Source organism: Colletes gigas, unplaced genomic scaffold, assembly GCF_013123115.1.
Source record: "Colletes gigas isolate AHSC1104 unplaced genomic scaffold, ASM1312311v1 Colletes_gigas_Sc00016, whole genome shotgun sequence".
NCBI lineage: Eukaryota > Metazoa > Arthropoda > Insecta > Hymenoptera > Colletidae > Colletes > Colletes gigas.
The window spans coordinates 5,739,775-5,761,775 of NW_025106645.1; the positions used below are offsets into that span (position 1 = coordinate 5,739,775).

At 41.2% G+C, this 22,001-nt stretch overlaps 1 protein-coding gene across 2 annotated transcripts in view; it reads left to right on the forward strand.

Moving 5' to 3' along the window:
* The window catches only part of LOC122400280, a 249,626-nt gene that overhangs the window by 183,620 nt on the left and 44,005 nt on the right, over nucleotides 1-22,001 (forward strand). For both annotated transcript variants that reach the window (XM_043401650.1, XM_043401649.1), the window contains exon 2: nucleotides 8,055-8,176. In XM_043401650.1, the coding sequence (XP_043257585.1) occupies nucleotides 8,113-8,176 (64 nt within the window). In that variant the 5' untranslated portion in view covers nucleotides 8,055-8,112. The remainder of the gene's footprint in view (nucleotides 1-8,054; nucleotides 8,177-22,001) is intronic.

Consider the following 22,001-nt stretch of genomic DNA (forward strand, 5'->3'; position numbering starts at 1 on the left):
GTTGCATAAGCTTATTAGTAAGTCGTCATTCTCGTTACTTTGAATCAAATAAAAAATACATTCTGATTATGTAAAAATTTTACACTTCCAGTTCCTGATCTTCGAAAAGTCTGACGAATTAGAGTATTTTATTTTTTGAGAATTTTTACCCTTTCAAACGAAACAGATACACGTTTGCAAGTATTCGGTATAAAAAAAGATAGTTTTGTATTAGCGTTGAATATAGTGTCCAGTTCCTGATCCTCGAAGTGTCCAACAAATTGCTGTATTTTATTTTGTAACAATTTGTACCTTTTGAAGCGAAAAGAAGATAGTTTTGTATTAGCGTTGAATGTAGTGTTCATTTCAAATGGAGCTTCGAGCTTTGGTAACTTTGCAAGTCAAACGAATTGAGTTTATTTTCAACAATCGTTAGCTCGAAAGAAAAATAGAGTTCGTGGGAACGTGGACAACAGTAGAAAATGCGTAACCTGTAAAATCAGCCACGGCGAGAAAGCAGCAAAGGTCTGAATGTCGCCGCGTTTCGTGGGTTCCGGGTCGGTGTCGGCCATTTTTGCGTCGCCGTTCGAACTCAGCAAGTCCCGCTCGCGTGCACCAGAATCGGTTCCGTTCGTTTCCATACGTTCGGAGAAGGATTTTTTCCCCCAGCGTCGGACTTTTTTCCTATCTCAGGCTTGGGGCCGCGGCATGAACCGTTCGACGAGGGGAGAAAACGGGATACACGAAGAGCGAGCGAGGTAGAGCAGAAGTGAGTAAGCTTCGACCTTCCTTCGTACAGCGATCGATAGTTTATTAGCCTTGGTTTTTGACGAGCTCTATATACACAAGCTGTACAGGGTGTTTCTATAAACGACTACCTTCTTTCGTACAGGAAAAGTAGAACACAAATGTATTTTTTACGTGAACTGTTTTTACCCCAAAATCTAATGGTTATATCTGTAGGATCCCAAAATATTCACCACCGATAGATAAACATCCTCCATGATTAATTTGTAAAAATTATTGTTTTTCTAGTGTTTCACATCTGACCCTATCTAATTTAATTTTATTTAGGCGTACAGAATTTTAAAATAGTCACTAGCAGTAGATAAATGTCCTCCATGATTAATTTGTAAAAATATTGACTATTTTTTTTAAATTTGAAATCTAATCCTACCTAATTTAATTTTATTTATGCCTCTATAATCAAAAAATAGTCACCAGCAGTAAATAAATGTCCTCCACGGTTAATATGTAATAATATTGACTATTTTTTCAAAGTTTGAAATCTAATCCTTTCTAATTTAATTTCATTTAGGCGTGTAAAATCCAAAAATATTCACCACCGATAGATAAATATCCTCCATCCTCCATGGTTAATAATTTGTAAAAATTATTATTTTTCTAGTGTTTCACATCTGACCCTACCTAATTTAATTTTATTTAGGCTTACAGAATTTTTAAATATTTACCACCGATAGATAAATGTCCTCCACGGTTGATTTATCAAAATATTGACTATTTTTTTTAAATTTGAAATCTAATCCTACCCAATTTAGTATTATTTATGCCTCTATAATTCAAAAATAGTCACCAGCAGTAGATAAATGTCCCCTACGGTCAATTTGTAAAAATATTGACTATTTTTTTTAAATTTGAAATCTAATCCTATCTAATTTAATATTATTTATGCCGCTATAATTCAAAAATAGTTACCAGCAGTAGATAAATGTCCCCTACGGTCAATTTGTAAAAATATTGACTATTTTTTCAAAGTTTGAAATCTAATCCTATCTAATTTAATATTATTTATGCCTCTATAATCCACAAATAGTCACCAGCAGTAGATAAATGTCCCCTACGGTCAATTTGTAAAAATATTGATTGTTTTCAAAGTTTAAAATTTAATCCTTTCTAATTTAATTTTATTTAGACCCGTAGAATCCAGAACTATTCACCACCGATAGATAAATGTCTTCCACGGCTAATTTGTAAAAATACTGACTATTTGCTCAAATTTTGAACGCATTTCTACCTAAAAAACATCGCCGTGTCTGTCGTTAATGTATTCACGAAGATGCAGCGATAAATACGAAAAATTTCGTTTCCGTTAGCGGATAAAATTTGATTCCGCGCGCGATGGGGGATCGCTTACGCCCGCAGCCGTAGACTGGCTCGCGTTGAATAAACAAAGACGATGGTGGGGGATCGCTCCGTTCCGTCTATGCGGGGAAAATTGGTGGCATTGAAGCGGAATGTATTGTACCAGTTCATTATTATATCCATGCTCGAGCACAGGCTCGTTTCTATGTCGTTGTTCGATCGCGGTATTATTTTCAGTCGCTGTATCGTTTGCATGAGTTCGGTTTTCATGTCGAAATCCAAACATCGAGGATTATTTTATACGCGTTCCGTGTCGCTCGGTTTTTTATTGCTCCGCGTAAACAAGGTTATGAAATCTGTTTCCGTTTGTGTAATAAAGAAAGATTAAATAATTTAAACACAATCGATTTTATCCATCGTTCTTTCGGGACGCTTCGCCAAAATCTATTCCCGGTGTTTAATTTCGCGTAATGGCGTTCGTTGCGACTGCGGCAAAACCCTTGGACCGGTGATCGTTTATCGTGTCTCCGTGCGGAATGTGTGGTTCCGCGTCGTTGGACAGCAGGATTTCAGTTTGAAAAAGATTAAAGCCGTCCCGCTGGAAAAATCCACGGAGCTTTTCTCGCGGTTTTCGGGCTTCGACTTAATCGCCGAAAGCGCGAGAACTACGTCGCGTTTAATTGTAAATAACTCGCGCGTTGCGAAACGTGGCGTGATCGCATCGCGGTTAATAAAGCTTGCTACGAAACAGTGCCGCGCAAAGCTTCACCCTTTATCCACAAATTTGAAAAGAAAACATCATTTGTAAATTACAGAATTCGTGTTCAAATTTTGCTCATCTCCCAAACTTGGAGAATACGTTTACTAAATTACAAAAAATAAGTCGACAAATTCAACTAATATCTTAGAGATGGGGAAGATCAAGTTACAATACACGTAAACATGTAGAATACTTTTGGTATATTAGAAAAAATTAGTCGACAAATTCAACGACCTGACAATATTTCTGACATGGTTTTTTTAAAGAAATTTTTGTGTTGCTGTAATCCTATTTTCAGTCTATTTTCAAGCCTCCCTCTCTGTGCTTCTTGGAGATAGAATAGAATAACTTAGAGACGGGGAAGATCGAGTACAATACACGTGTGTACTAACGAGGAGAGGACCAGAAGTGGAAACACGCAATTTTAATGAGCCTCACCTTGGAGTGCTGGTCTCGACGAGCTGTTTAAGAAACACTTCCCTTTTGGGCGTACGTGACCACTCGTTTTTTGGATAAACGAGGTTAAGGGCAGATTCCAAAGTCCAAAAGGATCGACTTCGAATCGTTACACACAACGTTTAGAATCTCGAAAATATAATTTCCTATTTTCTTTCCATTTTCTGAACGTAACGGTTATTATTTCCCAATAAACATTTGAAAAAGGAGTTCTATATTGATCGAACCAACGCGTAAACCATCGTTTCCCGGTACAGTGCGACCCAATTTCCATAACACTAAAAGTTTACGGATATTTTCAACGCGAGAGAACGGTTTAACGCTTTCCAGAAACTTTCCGCGCCCATTCCTCTTTCTTGTCCGCGGGAGGGGAAAACGGTTCGCTTCATTAGTATCAACCGGTTTTAATGAGTGCAAAACGGAGACATTTGATCGATATATCACGGTCACTCGCGAATACTACGGTCGCCGGAAAGAAAAAAGGAAGAACCGTAACCGGAGGAAAAATGGAATGGTTCCAGCGACCAATGGCGCAACGCGAGCTTTTCCATGCACGGAATGCCGCGTTTCAGCATTCCAGGCAAACACCGAGACCCTCGACAACCTTTGATTTGTAGGGATTCAGCGTTCGAACGCGTCATTAGCCTCTGGACAGTGTCTGTTAGCATATTAAACGAATTCGGTGGCACAGGATCATCTGGAAAATACTTTACGAGCTGCTCCCTCCTTTGGATCGTTTCAAACTACTGGATTTCGGACCACAGACTTTCTCCAGTCTTTTGGTTTCACGAGCTTCTCGATTAAAACCCTAGTTTATCATTCGTACAAAGTAATTGGAATAAATCAATTTCGACTAGTGAAATTTTTCCCGTACCAATGATAAGCTGTACGGCGATCATACTGCTCGAACACACCCAAATGGAACGGTCGAACCATGTTCCACGAAAGGACCCGAGATACTCCGACTGTGCACGAGCAGCTTGGGAAAACTGATAAGAGTGGAAAGCACCAGATTCCATTTTACATTCGGGATCGAAGCAATTCAGGTACCATTGTCATGTTAAATACACGGTACTCGAAAGAATTCTTCGAGAAAATTTGTTATTCTTCGTATTAAATATCAGAGAGGAATAGATAATTTTCTGGTTTAAGTAAACAAAATTCTGAGTTCGATTTTTAGATTTTCCCAAGTTTCTTGCGTTACTTTTTTCTCGCCATCTGAACCATTACAGATCTCTAAATCCAAGTTTGTACTAAAAGAAAACTATTCTCATTACCACCGACGATTTAACGTTTCGTATAAAACATACATCCTTATACGTTGAATTCATTAAGCCACGCAGAGAGCTAGAAAATGATCGTGTCTAACGCCCGATGTAAATTATGCGCCTCGTTTGCTCGAGTGTGGAGTTTTTTCAAAATTTTGCTCGGTTTGTTACGAATTCAAACGCTTCGAAAATGGCCGATAGGATGGCCTCTTCGGGTCCCCCAGTAAAATTTATCGTCTCCGCTGCGAAACGTGTCTGCAGCAGCCATTGATGTCGGCCAACGACGCGTTGAGCACCACTGTCGAGGCGATACGTGGCCTCTACGGTTCTCAAGAAGCGACAAGTCTAATAACGGATCGCCAGTTGCTACAATTATGCCCATTATACGAAGCGCAACCGAGAACCGCCGTTCATATCACCCAATGAACGATGATCTTCGATGTTCGAACGATCACCGATTAGCCATCGAATTATTATTTTTTTTCTCTCAAATTAAATTCACGTTTGCATTCTATATCCTGCATTGGAACATATTTTATCGAACGAGGAAACCGTCTCGTTTCTTAATGCCACTACCTGCCCTATAAATAGAATACTGACGTCAATTTTCCACAAATCCCAAAGAAATTTCTTTTCGATGGAAAATCATAATAAAGACACATTGCCTCACATTGTATTCCACTGTTGTCTGTTTCGGGTATAATGGTGTCTGCTTTCTCTATGCAGCTTTACATTGTATTTATCTTTGTCAGAAAATAACACTGTACTACGGAAATAACTGTCTTTATTAATACACTTTAAACGTTGTATTTTATTACTCATTTCTCTTTGAGACTCATTAAGCCCGTTCTTAGTAGATTTATCATATAATATAAACTTTGATCATTTTAAATATATCATTAAACTTAAATGTTGATTGCAACGATAACCCCTCTGACAGATGGTTAAATCTAATACGCGAATAACGAATATAAATTTTAGATTCTAATTTACGAATAAATTATACCTTCTGCACCTATCCTTTATATCATCTAATAAAATTAAAAAGAATCGAGTCCTCTGAGAAATCGTAGAGATTTGCGAGGAGGCTGGTTGAGAACCGCTGTACCAACGGACAGTGTCCCGACAGCATTAACCCAAGCTCCGCCAGGGCTCCGCTGTTTGTTCGTGCAACATTTCGATAATACGAAACGTCTGTCGTTTCACGGAAATTGATGGTAATAGCGATGGAAATTGGTAATGGAGCACCACTGGCCTTGATTATGGATGCACGCGCGCGTGCATGCACTGCGAGATAGAAACGAGCGCGTTCCGTCGTTATCGTTGTTTAGTTTTCACGTCGACGAACAGTGTTTAGCACATTTGTTCGATGCAGCAGCTTTTTTGATTTTTTTTTTTTCGAGTGCATCAACGACCAACCAATAACAAAATATTTCTCCGCGTTACTTAGCGAATTTACAAATCATTTGGTACATCTTTGGGCTGCTTTCTATTTCTCGTTACGTATCAATTATCTGGACTAAAGAGTGCTAATCAGACAACACAAACAGTTCTTGCAGATATGTCTAATTTCCAGTTGGATTTCGTTTCACGCCGGTGTGATTTGTTGCAAGACGTGAACTTTTAGCATTCTTGAAAGCTTGAAGGGTGAATCATTGCGAGCAGCTCATTCAGCGATACCGGAAAGGCTCTCTAGCTATTTTTAACAAGAATCGTTCGCGTTTTGTAAATTGTATCTCTGGTAAATTACGAGTACGTCGAATAAAGAGTAATTAAGTCTGGGCGTACAGTGTTGAGTAATGGCAAGAGTCTGTCCGAATTTCGGATTATTTGGTTATCGAGAAGGAACAGATTATTCGAGATTAGATGACACTTGAAATACCGTCTATCTTCTAGTCCAGTAACAGTTATCTTGACGAACTTGTATCCATAATTATTTGTTATCTGTCACCCGAACGAGAAGTGGTCAACTCTGCCACTTATTAGAAAACATCGTGTATACAGGGTGTACTGCGAGTATCACCGAAAGTAATTTAACTTCTACACAATCGTCGAGAACACATTGATCATCGTGTAATTTGCGTTATAGGATCCGTACAGGGAAAATGAGTTTTACTTTTTTTAAATATATTTATTTATCAACCCACTTTATTTGTTATTTATACAGTATCAAGAACGATGAAAAATGCTTATAAACATATGCCCCAGTTAATCTTGTTTCCGAGTTGTAGCCATTTTTGTACTCCGGTCATGTAGAGTTGTTTACCTTCGCAGGAAGTGTTCAAAATGGCCACCGTCAGGCTGCAGACGTCGCGCCATAGTTTTTCAACCTTCCACATAAACCAGGTATTTCATTAAACTTGACAGGTTTCGTGTGTTTCAACATTAGCAATAAAACAAACAGATATTTTTAAGTTAAAAAATAAAACAGGACAAACGGTTCGGTGAACTTTTGTTTTTGTGCCCCAAACCCACTGAAAGTCAGTTTCACGCATTAAAATCTCCGGGATCTGTATTGGACAAATATTTATTTAATCGATTATACGATTCTCTTTGTCAGGCGTTTCTTGTTTTGTAAATGTGGAAAAAGTCACTCTTAAAATTTTTTATGACGAATTAGAGTTCGATTCTTATATCGAGAGAATATTGATGAAAGTTCTGGAACCCCAATTTAAAATATCTCAATAGTTTTAAGCTCAAAAATGAAATAGAGTAAACGGTTGTATGTACTTTTCCCCATTGTTTTTGTGTCTTCAAACCACTGAAAGCGAGTTATACAATTATATGATTCCCTTTGCTAGGTGTTAGTGTCAAATTTGTCACTTATGACGAATGAGAGTTCGATTCTTATATCGAGAGAATATTGATGAAAATTGTGAAACTCTATCGCGATGAGCACGAGCTTCGCGATATCACCTGCCAGATACCACCGTTGCTCCGATTATGCGAAGGCCCCTCTGGTTTTTCGTTGCCCGCGACGCGCAGAATCCGCCGCCCCCGCTTTTTCCGTGCTTATTGGAACGAGAAGTGTATCGAGTGGATCGCGAGGATTCGGCGTTTCGACTTTTATTTGCTCACTTTGATTAGTTTAGTTCGCGCGTCACTGTTTCTCGATCGCACACACGTGCATGCCAATAACTGGCCGAGTTTCTATTATTACGGAAAAACAAGAGCGAACGTGATTTCATTCCACGATCCTTACTGAAATGACGAGATCGCGCTGAACTACGTTCGCGACTTTCTTGTACTCCGAGGCACGTAGCAATACGTTAACTGTTCTCGCGAACCGACGACGAGCTAGAATAACAGCTTAACTTCACTCGTGCCAATGCACTGCTTCTCGGTTTCCAACTTCGACGGTTCTCGCGAAGGGGTTGGGAATCTCAGTGACGATTGTTAAAATTGAAAGAACGCGGTGGTCATCGACAATGAGAGTATTTGCACCGAGGAACGAGCCTCTCAAGATCCTTGTTTCCGATATGTTTCAGGAGGACGTGGCATATGGGTACGCCTAAATGGTGGCTCTAAGGGGTCCCATAGGAAAGCATGAGGGAAAGAACACCTTCTGCGGACGACACCCCGAAGAGGGCCCCACCAGCACCACCCAGAGGTGAGTCGTCCAGCCGCGTGACATTATATTTTTACTCGCCTGGCCTGCAGCCTCCGACGGAAGAATAAAGAATTCTTTTTCATCAGTCGTCGGTCCGAAAGGAAAATCGATGGACCGTCGGGGCTGGGGCGCGCGATCCTGGCGCAACGAGAGCTCCCTCTTTTCCGCGACGCGGGGCGCGAGCGAAAAGCGAAAGTAAATATAGCATCCTCCCGTACGATTCTACGGGGTTTTCGAGGTGCTCGAAACAACGACGAGGAGCTTTGTCTTTGCCGCGCAGGGGAAAGAAATCGTGCCACTTTTTTCTCTCGAAATCTAGATTCTCTCTGCAACGGCGACGTCGCTTTCTAGGATTAATGGATTGTGAAAATCCGTGGACGTCGTAGGACATCTCGCTCGTAACGAAAAGAAAGCTGGGAGATTGATCGATGTATTGCGACATATTGCAAATCTATATTTAAGGAGCGTAACTGAACCAATCATCGCAAGTCTTGTGTAGATCAGTGTTACCTTTTTTAGGTTTTACGAAGAAATCGCTAGGAAATTATTGAGCAAGCGCAATAAATAAATTCTCAAAACGTATACTGAAGAACTGAAATTCAAGTACAAAATAATTTTATTTTTTAATATTCTCTTACACTCTTAGCAATAAATAATGATTTATACAAAACTCGTTGCTGGTTCAGTTGTGGTCCTTTTCTGGTGAAAAATTTTGTTCAAGAAGAGATATTATTCATTGGAACAAAGATTGTATTTAATTTCCAATAAATGAAAAAAACAAATAAACACTGCTTGGAACGTTTCTATTCGCGAGCATTCGACGAACATCGGGGCTGTGGTTTCGATTGATGTTTATTTCGAGATGCCGAACGTTCGCCGAGGTTTCGATCGCAAATTGGGGGGTTCGTTTTGTAAATGAAATGCGAACGAGCGAGCCAGGTGCACCCGTGAAACGATTCCAGCGAATCAGACGCCAGCTGCTCGGCGAAGACGAGTCCTTCGTCGGTCCACCACGGTGTTCGCCACGTTCCGTCCCTTACTTGGCCACGCTGATACGATCTATCACAATCCCACAAATCAACGCGTTCGAACACCGAGTTCAATCTAATAATAACGTCGCGTTAGGCGCCCAAACGGTGTCCAACGACGCTCTGGGCGTCTAATCAGCCACGAGTAGCGCGACTACTTTCGAAACACCTAGTTCGCGCGCATAACTGCGGGGCCCGTGAATGATGCGTTATGTAATAACGCAGGTTGCAGGTTGCAACGACGGCCGCGCGTGGACGCGTGCGGGTGTCGCACGCACTGGGAACCAGTAAACGATAAGCTGGCGATATTAAAGCGCGATAACGGTCGCGGGACAGGTTGCGGATAGACGCTATATGTGCCAGTGAAACGGCATGGCCGACGTTACTCGAGGCCTTGAAAATACCTGCTAAATAATCGCGCTCGCGAGCTAGCCGATCGGCGTCTCTAGCCGCTGGATCGAGGCGGAATTTGAATTTTATTTTCGTCTCGCGGGCACAGGCTGCTTCGAAAGAGAGCCGCGAACGTGGGGCGAGGTTGGGTTACTTCGATCACACGGGGTATTTACGATCCCCTTCGTTACGATACGAGAAGAAAACAATATCTCATCGCGTTAATTATTTTGAATTCGGAAAATTTTATTCGATCGATAGTTTGGATTTGTTTGGATCCTTGCAAACTGTTTCAGAGAAGTTCTGGGTTTTAACCCGTTTGCATGATCACTCTAAATGTGAAAATCTTTAAAAAATCATACGATATTTTAAAATAATATAAAATTATAAATATTTATTTTTTAGGATAGCTGTACAAACTTACAATAGATACTAACATTTTTTAATCGGTATGATAATCTTCAAAATGATCGATACGTAATGGAACATCGCAAATGTCACATTTGATAACAGTGTCTCTTCCGACTGTTATCGATTTACGTACAGTGCATTGTTTAAATGCCCTTTTCCATTTAGCTTCCGTCGGAGGTGTTCGTGCAGGAAAATGGCGGACAGTGATCTCGTTATCGAGCTACTGGTACGTGAAGTCTCCCTCCAGGCTTCTCGTTTTTGTTGTTTAATCATTGTCTTCATCAAGTTTTGTTTATAAACATGAAAAGCTCGATCTCGATCTCTCTCAAACGTTTGCATGTTTAAAAATAAGCAAAATGCAAGAATCAAATTTAAGGGTTGAAGCTACCCGCCACAGTTTCGTGTAATAAAATCGTTTGGCGACGAATCTGTTGTCGTTTTCGATGGAACGTAACATGCTAGCAAAAATAAATTAATAAGAAAGTCGAGTAATCATTTTTACACCTTTAGGCTGCGGTTACGCTGCGAGCGATTGCCAGCGATATCTACCGACGTCGAGCAAACACATGGGTGGTGTTTTATTCCAGCGACCTACATCCTTCCCAGACCTGGACACTTTTGAAATAACGATATTTTGAAATACTATTTCAAATAACGTCTCCTGTATCACGGTTATTTCGCTTTCGAAATAAAGTTGCGCTATCTTATTACGTGAAACTGCTTCGAAATAATTCTTTATTCGAAACGATGGAAATGCTCTTGGAAATATCGAATTACCAATCTCTTCTGTTATTGAAAGGATAGTGATAGAAAAATAAACATTGGATAGCGTAACAAGTATACTGCATTGATTCTTTTTTTTAAATCTTACTTTCTTTCTTAAAGTTTCATTTCAAACCACAGTGATCGATATTCACTAGAATTGAGATGCAAGTGAAAAATAAAGGTAGCAATTTTATATTTTATTAATGGTATTCAATTTAAAATGTTCCTTCGATTAATTATAATTTTCTATATATGATATAACAGTCTCTCTGTAAATTGTTATTTCGAAAACCCAAATCAGTGTAGAAGATTCACATTTCCACAAGAGTATCAATGATTCCTAAACGAAATATGGAAAAGAATGATCCATGCCCCAGGTTCCTCAAAAATATCTTATTTTAAAAAATATTCGTACGATGCAATAATCGTGTTTCCGTAATACGTATGTATGTATTAAACGCCTGTAAGATGTTGGAATAATCCCTATCACGCGGCTGCGAGCATCGTGACACACGTTTTCCACTTTTCTCGACTTCCATGGCGTCCCGTCCATGTTTAAAACGGCTGTTTCGTAACGTGGCCGACGGTTTCGAGGGCAAAGGGCCACGCTTAAGGCTGATCTCTTTTCCACTACCGGTTGGCCGCCGCATCAAGTTGCAGCCTGTTCCGTGTTTCTCCTACACTCTCCCTTTTCTCTGTGGGAGACTTATACGGCAGAACGTCTCGTTCCTTTTTTCTCTCGTACGATCGACGTCCCTGGGTCGCACTTTACGTGACTTTCAATTGACCCTTTAATCGCGAGACAAATTGACCCCGTGCAAATCGCCATTTTGATCCCGACTCGGGTTTCCCAGATGCGTGCATTCCGATCGTTAGATCCTCCCAGCGCATTCTACGGCCCTGTGACCAGCGAATTTCAACCAAAACAACAGACGAAACGTTATTTCTATCGACGTTTTACTATACTTTTAGCCATCTTCTAAAACCACGGTTATCGACGTTCGAGATTTACAATCTCGATGCATCGAAACTCAAATCTAAGATACATATGTTGTTAACGAGTCGAAAGTCTGGTGTTTTATTACAATATTTTGGACTACGTTTGCCTGCAGTTTCTCCAAGATGGAGCATGGGTGGTCGGTTTTCGTAAAAGTTTCCGTCTCCACGCGCAACTGGTATAACAGAAGTAAGCGACGAAAAATTCGACGCGAGGAAGAATGAAAAGTTTCGAGTCGCCGGTGATGGGGGACAATTAGTTTAACCAGGTCAAAGCGTCGCCCGGTTCGTTCGACGGCGCGTCTGCTCGATGCACCGGGTTGAGAACCCCTGCGAAAGCTGATTTTCTCGCTTCGCGATTGCATTCCCCGCGGGTATGTCCCTTTCGTTCGCACGTACGACATGCATAACGGTGTCTGCATGCGATGGCGACTGGAGCCACTGCAGGGTTTCCTTTTTGTCCATCAGCGAGGTGTTACACGCGCAAAACCGGACCACGTTGCAATTAAACGTACGCGAATCCATCGAAACAGCGAACGTTTCTTCGAGAAAATATAAATAACGGTCCCCTGAACAAATTTTACACGACTCGGTAACTTCTTCCGCCATCTTGAAAATCTCGACGAAAGAAACGCGATAATTCTCTTGGATTTCCATTTTTCTATTTCTCCTGTACAAAATAGCGAGTTTAAAATAAGTCGAGAAAACGTTTCTTCGAAACAAAATAAACGACACTACCCTGGACAAATTTTCTATCGACTCGACCCGTGACTTCTTCCGCCATCTTGAAAATCTCGACGCAAGAAACGCGGTAATTCTCTTGGATCTCCATTCTCCCATTTTTCGTGTGAAAATTTGCTTGATTTTGATCTTCGAGATTTCGCGAATGTCTTTTCAATAGCATCGAAAGGCACACCGATCGAACTTCCGCCGGCAAACGAGAAGTTTCGTCTTTCGCGTCGAACGAAGTCGTCCCATGAATGTGTTTAAAAACTTCTCGCGGCGGGGTGAACTTCCGTGAATATTTGAACAACACCGGGTCGACTTCGAAACAGAAGATGGAACACAGGGTGTGGTCGGGTCGGGGGCGTCAGACTCTCGCAGAGGAAGAAATTACTTCGTGACGAATGGGCGAGCTCGCCTCTCGTTGAACCGCGCCGAGAGGAGACGACTATTTAATATCTCGCATCGACCGGCGAAACAGAGCTTTGGGAACTTAAGGCTGGCTTTCATTAAAAGATCGTACACCGACGGTTGCGCGAAAGCAAATTCTAACTTCCGCCGCCTTCAATTATCGCCTCGCGGAAGAATCGGGACGCGAGAGAAGAAATTTCGCGATTCGAAACGTTCTATCCGTCCGTGTTTGATAGAGTAATCTGTTGATTATCAGGATATAATGATCGAGTATTCTCGTTTTACGACAAGCGTGTATTGTTTTAGTAATTTCTCCGATAACACAAGAAAAAGATTCTAATATTATCCACATATAACTCCTGAAAACTTTAATAAAATAAAATTACAAAAATACTTATCAGATTTTTAGTATACACATGTTGAAGGAATTCTATATCATTAAAGTCACCTGTTTTTAGACGATTGCACAGCCTTGTTAATGATCAAGAGTCTTATCTACATTTATTTTCTTTAACACTAGAACCACCAAACTGGTCAAAATGACCATTCCTAGTTTCTAATAAAAATTGTTACAAATTTACTCCATTGGATTTTTGCACATTTATCGTGGTGGTCTATAAAAGAATGAATAAAAATTTATTTCCATTAGATTATACATTTCATCAATAATTTATTTAACCACTCAGTGATAGTCACGACAATAAAAATTTCCGGTTAAAAGTTGCTCAAATCTCATTTCGATGTTAGATTCCCAACAGTCCCTTTTTAAAATTCTGTAATTTCCATAATTTTCGTTCCCTTTTTTCCACGATCAGTTCTCTCTCGCTCCTCCATTTTGTTTTCCACTCTTCAAGTTCCCTACCTCTCGTCCCTCGTTTTTCCTCTGTGCGAATCCACCTGGCTTCCAGCGTTTGCCAGTTTGACAAATCCCAGCCTTCCCGGCGCTCGGTTAATGACTTCCAGCGCGCGCGCGCGCGCTCGCTCGCTCGCTTTCGCGAATTTTTACCGTGGACTACATTTAGCCACTTCTTTGAATTGAAACATCCGCGATGAAATTGAGGAACACAAACGAAATTTTCCAAAAGCAGTTTTAAAACGGTCGATACATCGATTTAATCCGATACTCGGGGATCGATAACTCCCACACGATGCATGCTTGCGTTAACTTTGTTTTATAAAAATAATACATCCAACGACATTCCATTCTGCGCGATAAAACGGAGTCTAGAAAACCTTTGGGGACCGGTCTGCGTCGCTACGTTTTTGGCACAAACTTTTATATACAATGCAAAAGTTTCCGGACAATTGTTTCCCCCCCGGTCGTTCCGCGGCGCTGAAACCATGCATCCCTTGAAAATGAAATAAATGTTTCTGTTACATGCTTCTGTCTTCCAGCTCATTATACCGTACCTCATTATGCTGTAATTCCACGTTATTTAAAATTCATTTTTCTTTTCTCTTCCTGAAGTTGGAAACGCAGAGCAATATGTAAAGTTGTATTTACGCTCATTTAATACGTAAGAAAATTGTTGCTCGACCAACGATGAAGATCGTATTAGAAAATGATGTACGTTTTATCCGAGCGATTGTCTGGATGATTGTCTTAAATTTGTTTCTATTCCTGCCCATTCGCGAAACTTTCCCTCTTTAATCGATAGAAAAGCAGTCTTTGTGAATGATCGAGGAAGAAAATTAAACGAAGCAGCGGGCTGATTGTCGCCGACAACTTTTTTCAAGCAAACACCAACACAGTTTCACACTGTCGCGACAATGGCCATTATTATCTGTTCAATCCTCGGAGTAACTCGGCTACGCATTCACCGGTCTTCTTTTCGCCTGCTACCCACAGCTGGAACATCCTCCGCCGCTTTTACTCCATGACGCGCGAGTTTGCACAAAAGGTGTTCCAAGTCTGTTCCCGTAAGCGTGGAACATCGTAATTTTCTCCCGTTCTTACTGGTCATCCGTCTCCGCTCCAAGCAGACGAATAAAACAGAGTGTGTCATTCTGTTGCACCGTAAAACGCTACCCGGAATGTAAACCGCGCGCCGTAAAGGGTCCACGACTTCCGGTTTAATCGTAAAACGGTCACAGATGATTTCCCTTCCTTAACTTTTTATTCCCATCTCGGGGTAAATCGACTCCAGCTTCCATCCAAAGTTAAGCTCGTCCTTTGGAACAGCACGAAACATGACGTTGTTTGACGATAATTCTGTATTAAATGTTTGTCAAACTTCACCAAACAGCTAAGTTTCGATGATTAATTGATTATTGAATGTTAAGCTCGTCGTTTGGAACAACACAAGATAATTCTGTATCCAGTGTCTGAGGAACTTCACCAAACAGCCAAGTTTCGATGATTAATTAATTATTGAAAGTTAAGCTCGTCGTTTGGAACAGTATGACCCAAACATGGTGTTGTTTGACGATAATTCTGTATCCAGTGTTTGTCAAACTTCACCAAACAGCTAAGTTTCGATGATTTATTAATAGAAAGAGACGTTTACGTTATCGACTTGTTTCTTTTTATTGGACGTCTTAGTAAATAGGTTTTTATTATGATTATCGATGGGTATTCGATGTTGGCCAACTCTGATGGAGCGGTTGGACGCGAAAACAGAATGATTCTGTGTTTTCCTTTGATGGATCGGATGTTGCAATGTACGAGGATTCACTCGCCGATGTGAAATCGCAATTTCTTGAAACGGCTGGAGCAGAATTTGTTTTTCAACCGGATAACGCGCCTAGTCATTCCTCTCGTACGGCTAAACATTATGGTTCGAAGAAACTCGGATGAAAATATTGGGCCGGTAGTCGGGTGCACTTGATATCAACAGAATTGAAAATTTATGGGATCTTCTTGCAACAAGTGTCTGTAGAAACAATAGACAATCTTCGTTGGTGAATGAACTGAAAATAGCAATGGGGGAGGAATCGTGAAAAACGGATATCATTGTGAATTTATACGATGCATTAGAACAGAGAAAGTTGATATCAGATGCTCTCGATCCAGGATGTCGTTGCAATAATTCGACCAAACAAAGGTGCTTTGCTTATAAAATGTTTTTCCAAACCGAACGGTCGAAAGGAGGATAATTGCTAGTCGGGAACGTCTCGCGAGCATCTCGAGTTCCCCGGGGATGTTTAATTTAAAGTTGGATTTTTCTGGAGCGGATTAAAGGCGCCGCGCTGGCCCCGTTATTGCGTTTGAAAAATGATTGAATTCACGAAGGAGTAGATTCCTCGAATCGTTCGATCGTCACTTTTGTGTACGCCGGATGGCTGGCCTCCCTGGAAATCCTCGAGATTACGTAAAACGGATATACACGGGCGTTTCGAAGTTCCTGTTTTATGGGAAAGTGACGGAAGGACGTCCGCGTGTCTCGCGTTTCTATGCTGCAATGGACGCCAGAGATTTACAGTCGGCCACTTTTGAAGAACCTCTGCGACAACGCGCACGCGCACTCGAACGGCGCTCGTACTTTTTCTCGAAAACCAATACTCGAGAGGGAGAATTTCATTTCGTGCCTTCGACCATCCTTTCGAACCTGGTTACCTTCTGGTTATGAATAAAAGATCGTCATTCGGGTGAAGAACTGTGCAATAAAATATTTGCAAAATTCTTTGCTATACAATTTTACATTTACTCTTGAACGCGTTCCGTATCGTTAACTCGATGTTTCGTTTTCGTTTCAGGTGAGAGACGAATCCACTAACTTCCTAAGAAATTTGTCACCGCAGGTATTTATCAGAATTATCGATAGACTGCGGATGTTTGTGCATTTATGGGACATTTTAATTCTAAAAAGAAACTACAGAATGCACTTAATATGCAAAAATATAAGAAATACGTAAGATATGAATTATTGTGCTTAGGGGTTGAGACAACCTTCTATTTCGAATTTGCGTAAAAATCTGCAGTCTAATTATCAAGTATGCATCTTCGACACGAGCCTGAATGAACAACAGTTTCTGTTGACAATTCGTATCAAACGTATAATTTCCTCCGATTTTCTTGACCATGCTTTCGAAGATAGAAAGTTGTAACGTAGGTTGGAAAAGCTAATAAAAGGGCGAAAATTATCTCCTTTTCCGGGGCGAAGTTGGCTATTCCTAGGACACTCGAATGGACCCTTCTCGCTCCTCTCGCGGCAGGGAAACGAGCAGGTTCAACCGAACGTGTCCTCGAATTAATAAAGATGATCATGCTAATCGTTGGAAGGCAGCGTCTAAAAGATGCGACCGAGTGTATCGTTTCAGCGTGGCGCAGCCGTGGCGGAACCGTGTAATTAAACGGGTTCAACGAACCCGCAACGTTTGCTGAATCCGCGGAGTTCGTTTTCGCGTAGTTTTTCGCCTCGTCGCGATTACTGGCCGCCGAGCGGATGTCCGACAAGTAAATTATGACCGATACAATCACCTGGACACCTTCTGCACGAAGTCAGGCTCGTTCCTACACGAGTCCTGCAGAAAATTCGATCGTCTCCCCTTTCTTTTCCCAAATCAACACAGGTTTAAGGGAACCTTCTACTGCAAAACGCGTTTTTTTATATTCTCATTGGGATTTTTTTGGTAAAGAAACTATGCAACTACTTGCATCGACTGGGAAAAATTTTAATGGGAGATTCTAATTTGTTAATTGTGGCTTCGTTAAAAAGTTATGGAAACATTTCCGACCAAACGGTATATTTTCGGTAAAGAATTTTTTTTCTCGGAACTGCGTAGAATTTTGGAGGTATGTCTATTCATCAAAAATGATTGTAATTAACTCCTGCAATCGAAAATAATTTTTCCAAAACGATTTGAAATTTTTTTTTTCGTCGAAAAATTTAGGCACCTTCCTGAATTTTTTTCTCGAAACTGCGTAGGATTTCAGTGATATGTCTATTGACCAAAAATGATTGTAACTGACCCCCACAACTGAGAATAATTTTTTTACAACGATTTGAAATTATTTTTTTTCACCGAAAAATTTCACACCTACTCGAATTTTTTTCTTGAAAGTGCGTAGGATTTTGAGGGTATGTCTATTGACCAAAACTGATTGTAATTGACCTCTGCAACTAAAAAAAATTTTTTTAGTACAATTTGAAATTTTTTAATTTAATTTTTGAATAGCTTCCAATATTCTTGATTTTCGTCTGATTTTGTCTTATAACCTCTAGAATCTACCATTCAAATTTTTCCCAGCGGTGGCTAAACACTCTGTATAACTCAACTTTGAGATAGAGTGAACACCTTGTATCACGTTCACCATCATCAGTCTACTCTTTTGTACCGCATTTTCAATTGCTTCAACACCAGGTCATTTCATGCTGTTAAGAAAATATGGTTAATCCCGTGTATGAACATCTCGTCGATGGAGTTTCAAGAATTAACGAGGATTGTTCATTTGGAACATTAACGAGGTGCTACTGTATTCTGATCAACCGGGGGACACGTTTCCCTAGTTCGTGCAGATATCCTATTTAATATTGCCCGGCGGATCTAATGATATGCATTTCGACAATGGGGCAATCTGTTTCCCATCGATTTCCCCCGCGAACTGGGTTGTTATTTGTCCGTCCCTTTTCTCTGACCCGCCTATTTTCATCTGCGTGGAGGCTACCCGGGGCTAAACTTCGTCCAGGAAAATCCATAATTGGAGGACTACGACGCTAATAGCAGCATAACCGTCTGCACAGTGAACGGTAGGAGTGTTGGCCATCGATCCTCGCGGACGTTTCATAAATTTCCGAGAACTTTGGCCAGTAAAAGTGGGCGGGGCTGCTTCTCCATTAGAAATTGTTGAATGGCATTCAATCTGGTTTCGAGTCCGATTAAACGATGCGGTAGTCTTCTTTAGTCGGGGCTCGAAGGAAGCTGGACCGTAAGAGCTGTAATACTTATGGGTTTTCGTGCAGGCTTTTCGATCGATGAAGCAACGTAGGAGACACCTCCGTATCCAGGGAACTTCTCGGTGATATTTCCTCGAAAAATTCCTTCGAGGTGGACGAAATGCGAGAGATCGCGCGAGATATTGATTTTTTATACATTATATTCCCTGATACTATTTTTAAAAAGAAAACATTTTCTACTCGTAGTCATAATTCCTTCGTAGACTAAGGTTTTTAAGGAATTCAAGGCGATCGAGGGGGTTTAATTTTAAACAGGCGTTAAAATCAGAGCCAAAGTTCGCCCAGAAGGACGTGCCGGGGGAGACGGTAAAGTCCCTGGGTTATGACTCTCTTCCATACCTGAAGATGGCTTTTCCAACAAGACTTTCCAACTTATATGGCAAAAACAATTCAACAGTGGCCGTGGAACAATTTCCCGGGGTTCGTTTCACCCGCGAGACCGGCCCTCTGATAAGCCATATTTGAATTCGCTCGGTGATAAACTGTGGCCGGAGCTGGAGATCACTGCGAGATTCTTTATGAAAATTTCGGTGCCAAGGAACGACCCGGCGAAAGTTACTTCTGTAACAAACTTGGAGGCACGATGGACGATTGGTCGTTTCCAAACCCGAATCGCTACAGAAACTGTAGATTATAATCTCGAAACTAAAAAAATTAAAAAAAGAAACCCCTAAGGATCGCTAAAGGAACACAATCTTGACTCTGAAATCAACTCTTCTGGCAGATTTGGTTTCGAAAATAAAAAAAATTTGTGGAAAACTCGATTTGCTGGTGATGTTGTTTCCAATAAAAATCCGAGAAATTAGTACAGTGAATAGGGAGGTTTATATTCTGAAAACAATTGTTAAAATAGTAAAACAGTGAAGACTGATTTCTTAATAACGTTACACCTTTTAACACATTCACCAGCCATCGACTAGTCTCATATATTTAAATATGTAAATATTCAATGACCAAATTTGCAACGTTCGCCGCGTCGATGTAGTCCGAGAAATCGTTGGGGGACATCGCGAGCAATATCGAGGTGAAAAGTAGCGACTATTAACGAGGTACCACTGCATGCGACGTTGCGGAGGCTGATATTCGAGCAAACTTACTCGAACGTTTCCGGTGCCAGGGCTGAGGTACATCGACGTTAATACAGGAAACCATGTAAATTCCATTCGACGCAATTGAATTCGTCAATGGACCGTCACGTTGATTCTACGGAAACAGGCTGCACTCGGGGATCATTAACGAGCGTGACCTGGAATTATGAGGCTCGCAATCATCATCAACGATTGGCCGAGCAGCCCGGCGTGCACGTGTCCTCGTGGATCACGATTTTGGAATCCTGTCCGGGGGCTGGATCGTTGCCAGTGCTTGTACGACCTCTTCCTTTTAATCTGCGCCCCTTTCATGGCTTCCTGCTGCTTGCCACAGTTTTTTTTTTCTCCGAAATCTCACGAACGGAGTCTGCAATTTCTGATCCTCGAGCATTACGCCCTTTTGTCGTATCGAGAACGAGAAATCTGCAATTCCATGTACTTTGGATACCCAGTCCCCGGTAACGCTGTGCTGAATCGTAATTATTGTAATGTAATTTACGCGCTCTTCCCCCGTGATCTACAAATTCTACCGACGCGCTGTGTAATTGCCCCGCACTTCGAATTAGCACGTTTGTTGGACGGAACCGGTGGGATCTACAATTCTAAGATTTTCGCGGCACCCAAATTCCCCCCACTGAAATATGCAAAGTCGGGGAGCTCTCCGGGGTCGAGACTACAAAGTCTACGATTCTGTTTCCAAGTTCTGCCACCGAACTATGCAGTTGCCCCGCATTCTCCATTGTTTCGCGATCCGTCTTGGTCGTTCCTACGAGATACAAAGTCGAAACGCCGTCGAGCAGCGCTTTTTAATTAACCCGGCCAGCAACGTATCGCTATATTGGTTTTTCTCGCTGTACAGTTTTATATTAATTTCACCGGGGCGCGGGTATCGACATTTTTTCAGTTCTTTCCTCGGTAGTTTTAATCGAAACGCGAGAAATTATGAAACGCGGACCCGCGACGAGGAGGGACAACTGCAAACTGAATTGGAACCTCGTTTGAAATACAAAGTTTTCCACCGGAGTTGAATCTACCGTTCAGGAGTTCGATACCAGGAATATTAGGTTGTCCTACTTCCTCCCGCGCATTCATGCTCGACCGGTGTTAACAAGAAATACAGTATTCGTGATTTATCCTTTCAATTGATCGGCTGGTCTTGATTCGCCTCTTGTCATGTAAATTGAATTTCCTTGGATCTTGTATTTTAATTTCTGTCGAACGGATCCAGAAAGTGTTCGTCGACGTCGTAGGGAGAGCATCGAAAGATTTCTGTTTGGGTAATTTGCGTTCCGTTTTAACTAAATTATCGAACACGAACCGAGAGATACGGTCGAGCGAGATTTTCTCTCGCAGAGTGCAGGAGAGTAAATCATACTGTCCGCGTTATAATTAAGCGATATCAACGGTAATTTATAGTTGTGCTCGATACATAATGCTGAAAATAGGGGTTTCTGCGCTTGAATCATTTTATTGATCATCGTCGAGCGCGGGCAGATGTAAGAATCCATACCAGGAACCATTTGTAACGAAATTGGAATGTGTCTGCGTGTTTCATAGCCAAGATTTCTAACGCAACGAAAGCGTAGAGTTATTCCGATCCACCAACAAACAACGATAATGGAAACCACGAAATTGGCCCAGATCGTGGATGATTCCTTTCGCGGGGAAATTCGGAACAATGATTTATTTACCGCGAAAAATTTCAATTAAAAATCCAGATTTCACGGCGAGTTTCGAGCAGAACTGGAACAAAGGCTTACATTTCATAATGGCGTCCAAGAAAAGTGGGACAAGTGTTCATCTGCCTAAACAACAAACATTACAAAAACTGGCACGGTGTCATGAGGATCCATACTCTCGCGCTGAAAATTTCAAACAGAACTGACACCAAAGTCCCCGTTTCCACAGTCCCGGCGAAATTGTAATGACGATTCGTCTGTAACAAAGAACGGTAATCAAACTGTCGTTGCGCAATACAAATTTCAATTGGAAATGAAATCTGGGGAAGGATTTTCCTCCCGATGGAACGTTTCAAAATGGAGTATCGTTTCCTAAAATGATGTCGTTTCTCTCGATTTCGGGGCTGGTCTTTTAAAATGATCGTCTCGTGGATCAT